This window comes from Mus pahari, chromosome 7, assembly GCF_900095145.1.
Source record: "Mus pahari chromosome 7, PAHARI_EIJ_v1.1, whole genome shotgun sequence".
Taxonomy (NCBI): Eukaryota; Metazoa; Chordata; class Mammalia; order Rodentia; family Muridae; genus Mus; species Mus pahari.
In genome coordinates this window covers 99,772,935-99,776,315 of record NC_034596.1, presented here as the reverse complement: position 1 = coordinate 99,776,315, position 3,381 = coordinate 99,772,935, and the positions used below count along the sequence as shown (strand labels likewise).

At 48.5% G+C, this 3,381-nt stretch overlaps 1 protein-coding gene across 1 annotated transcript in view; it reads right to left on the bottom strand.

The window, feature by feature from the left end:
* The window catches only part of Ak7 (adenylate kinase 7), a 68,192-nt gene that overhangs the window by 39,759 nt on the left and 25,052 nt on the right, over positions 1–3,381 (bottom strand). Inside the window, exon 6 of the mRNA XM_021202570.1 lies at positions 470–550. Within this exon, the coding sequence (XP_021058229.1) occupies positions 470–550 (81 nt within the window). The remainder of the gene's footprint in view (positions 1–469; positions 551–3,381) is intronic.

The following is a 3,381-nucleotide window of genomic DNA, read 5'->3' as shown; positions in this document are numbered from 1 at the left end:
CCCTCTCCCCTCTCCTCCCCTCCCTTCCCTCCCCCCTCTCATTTCTCTTTCTTCCCTGAGACAGAGTTTTACTATTGTCTTCTAGGCTGATCTCGAAGTCCTAGTCCTGTCTGCAGGCCAGGATAGTAGGTATAAGGCACCCCCTTTTGGAGAATGCACACAGTGGGCTGACAGACAGTCGGCTCAGCAGGTAAACACTTTCCAACAGGGACTCCACAAAGCTGTCCTCTGACTCCTGTACTGGAGCTGAGGCCCAGCACACACATTATATACATGTGTATAGTAGTAGTAGTAATAATAATAATAAATCAAATAAATGCCAACAAAGGATCCCGAGAGTCTCAGGCCCTGCTTGAAGATGAAGGCAGGGATGTGGGGGAGGAGGTTGCTACTTTGTAACCTAACTTGAAAGTGAGATTAAATTAATAATGAAGAAAGTAGAGTTAACTTAGCCCTGGGAAAGCCAGACCTTAAAAAACATGTGTAAGATGCCTCCTTCTGCTCCGTACTGAAGTCCTGAGGCGACTACATAAGTTGCGAACTTTTTGGCCTAAAATGGATAAAATACAGAGAAAAAAGAGGGAGGGAGAGAGGAAGAGAGAGAGGAAGGATGTACCATTAGTTATACTGAAGCAGACTTAGTAAGTTAAATGGACACCATTACAGACTCTGCAGTCTTTTCTGGGCTCCTTAGGTAGGTGCTGCTTAGGGCAGAGACGGTCCCTTATTGGAGAAGAAAAAACTGCAGGCAACACAGAAATGTTTCCAGCCACCACTGACATTTAATGGGAATGAAGAACTAAGTTAAGGCAGAGCTGTTCCTTGTGACAACACCTGTGAACTCTCTGTTGGCCCCGAGGGGAAGGGAAGCTGTGAAAACAGGTCCTTCTAGAAGGATCTTCAGTCACCTGTCATAGGGCTCACGTGACTGTGAAGCTCAGCACTGGGTGGGGCTTTGTTTGGTTTGGTTTGAAACAGGGTCTCACATAGCCCAGGCTGGTCTTGCACTCATTATGTAGCAGAGGATGACCTCTGCTCGGTGAGTGCTGGGATTACAGCTGTGTGCCACCACCCCTAGCTTATGTGGTGCTGAGGATCAAACCAAGGGCTTTGTGCATGGTGGGCAAGCATTCTAGCAACTCAGCCATGACCCCAGACTCTGTACCAGACCTCAGTAGGAGGGTTTTGACGGACATAAATGCTCTACTTTGCCCGGAGGTGAAGTCGCTGTGGTCTTGGTGACACTTAGTGGTGACTAAGCTGGCCTCAGTGGTAAGTGCTTGATGAAGCTGCTCTGGAGGCTAAGCTTGGAGGATTACTTGGGCCCATAAAGTGGGCAGACCAGCATGAGTGTCTCAGCAAGACACTGGCAAACGAGAGAGCTTTGTGCAATGAATGTGGTTGGCACCGATCCTTCTTGTTGTTGTTTGTCTGTTTGGTTTTTTTTTTTCTGGATCACTGACACGAGGTCCAAATACAAAAGATGGAGTGATGTCTAGGTTTCTTTCCCTTCCCTAACATTGTTCTCCAGAGCTGGAGACGGACCCCAGGTCCGCCAGCGTGCCGGACACGCCTTCGGGCGTCAGACCTCGCTTCCTGACCCCTGAAGCTTTCATTCAGAGACTGCCAGTGTGCCCAGCCTTGAACGGAACTGCTGACGTCTGCTTAATCACCACAGTGACTTATTCTCACTCGAGAGATTCATGAGTGGAGGTAGGGGGTGGAGGTGGAGAGATGGCTCAGTGGGTAAGAGCACTGACTGCTCTTCTGAAGGTCCTGAGTTCAAATCTCAGCAACCACATGGTGGCTCACAGCCATCTGTAATGGGATCTGATGCCCTTTCTTCTGGTGTGTCTGAAGACAGCTACAGTGTACTTACATATAATAATACATAAATCTAAAAAAAAAAAAAAAGACTGTGTGTGTGTACATGTGTGTGTGCTTAGGAGGGAAGAGGGGGGAAGAAGAGGAAAAGGAGGAAGAAGAGGAAGAGGAGGAGGAGGAAGTAGTAATGGTAGCAGTAGTAGTTGTTGTTGACACACTGTCCTGGCTGGACCTAGTGGCTTATGATCATAATCCCAGAACTTACATGGGAGGCTGGGGCAGGGGGTTGCCACATTTTAAGGTCTGCTTATAAAGTTCCAGGCCACCCTGGATTACAGGGTAAGATCCTGTGTCAGGAAAAAAAAAAGAAAAAAAGAAAAAAAAGAGGAGGGGGAGGGGAAGATGACTGCGTCTAGACAGTGCATAAACAGGTAATCATACCTGACCTAGCATGACTCACGGACGCAGGCTTCTGGTGAGTTCAGTCTTGTGAGATACAGACAATAGGGGAATTCTAAGGACATTAGAAATTCTTCTATTGGGCTGGCGTGAAGTCATATTCTGTACTTGTTTGCTGCTCTTTGCTGTGATAAAACTTAATAACATACGGGGCGAGCTTAGGGGAGGAGAGGGTTAATTGACCTACACTTTCCTGTCACATTGCACCATGTGGGGAAGTTATGGAAGAAAAGAAGGGCAAACATGGAAGCAGGAAGTGGATCAGTGGCCGTGGGCCGTGGATGAACATTGCTCACTGGCTTGCTCTGGGGCTGATGTTGAGCTTACACAGCCCAGGCACATCTGCCTAGGATTGAGGCTGCCCACAGTAGGGCAGGCCCTCTGCTTGCCTTCCTCAGGCCGATCCTGAGGTCCTGAGTTCAATTCCCTGCAACCACATGGTGGCTCACAACCATCTGTAATGGGATCTGGTGCCCTCTTCTGGTATGCAGGCATATATGCAGGCAGAACACTGTGTACATAATAAATAAATAAATCCACAATTAGCTGGGCAGTGGTGTGGTAATGCTTGCCTTTAATCACAGCATTTAGGAGGCAGAGGCAGGTGGATCTCTGAGCTCAAGGCCAGGCTGGTCTACAGAGGGCCCTCTTGGACAGCCAGGGCTACACAGTGAACCACCTGTCTCATAAAGGAAAACAAACAAACAAACAAACAGGCTAGGTAAAAAAACAATAACTTGCCGGGCGTGGTGGCACACTTGGGAGGCAGAGGTAGATGAATTTCTGAGTTTGAGGCCAGCCTGGTCTACAGAGTGAGTTCCAGGACAGCCAGGGCTACACAGAGAAACCCTGTCTCAAAACAAAACAAAACAAAACAAACTAAACCAAACAACAAAAAAAACCCCAATAACTTTGGTAGTAAATGCAAGGCTCTAGGTTTGAGATTGATCACCAGGGAGAAGGAAGGAAGGGAAGGAGGAAGGGAGAGAGAAAGAGAGGAGGGGGAAGGGGAAAGAGGAGGAAGAGGAGGGAGGAGAGGAAGGAGGAGGGGGAAGGGGAAAGAGGGGGAAGGGGAGGGAGGAGAGGGAGGAGGAGGGG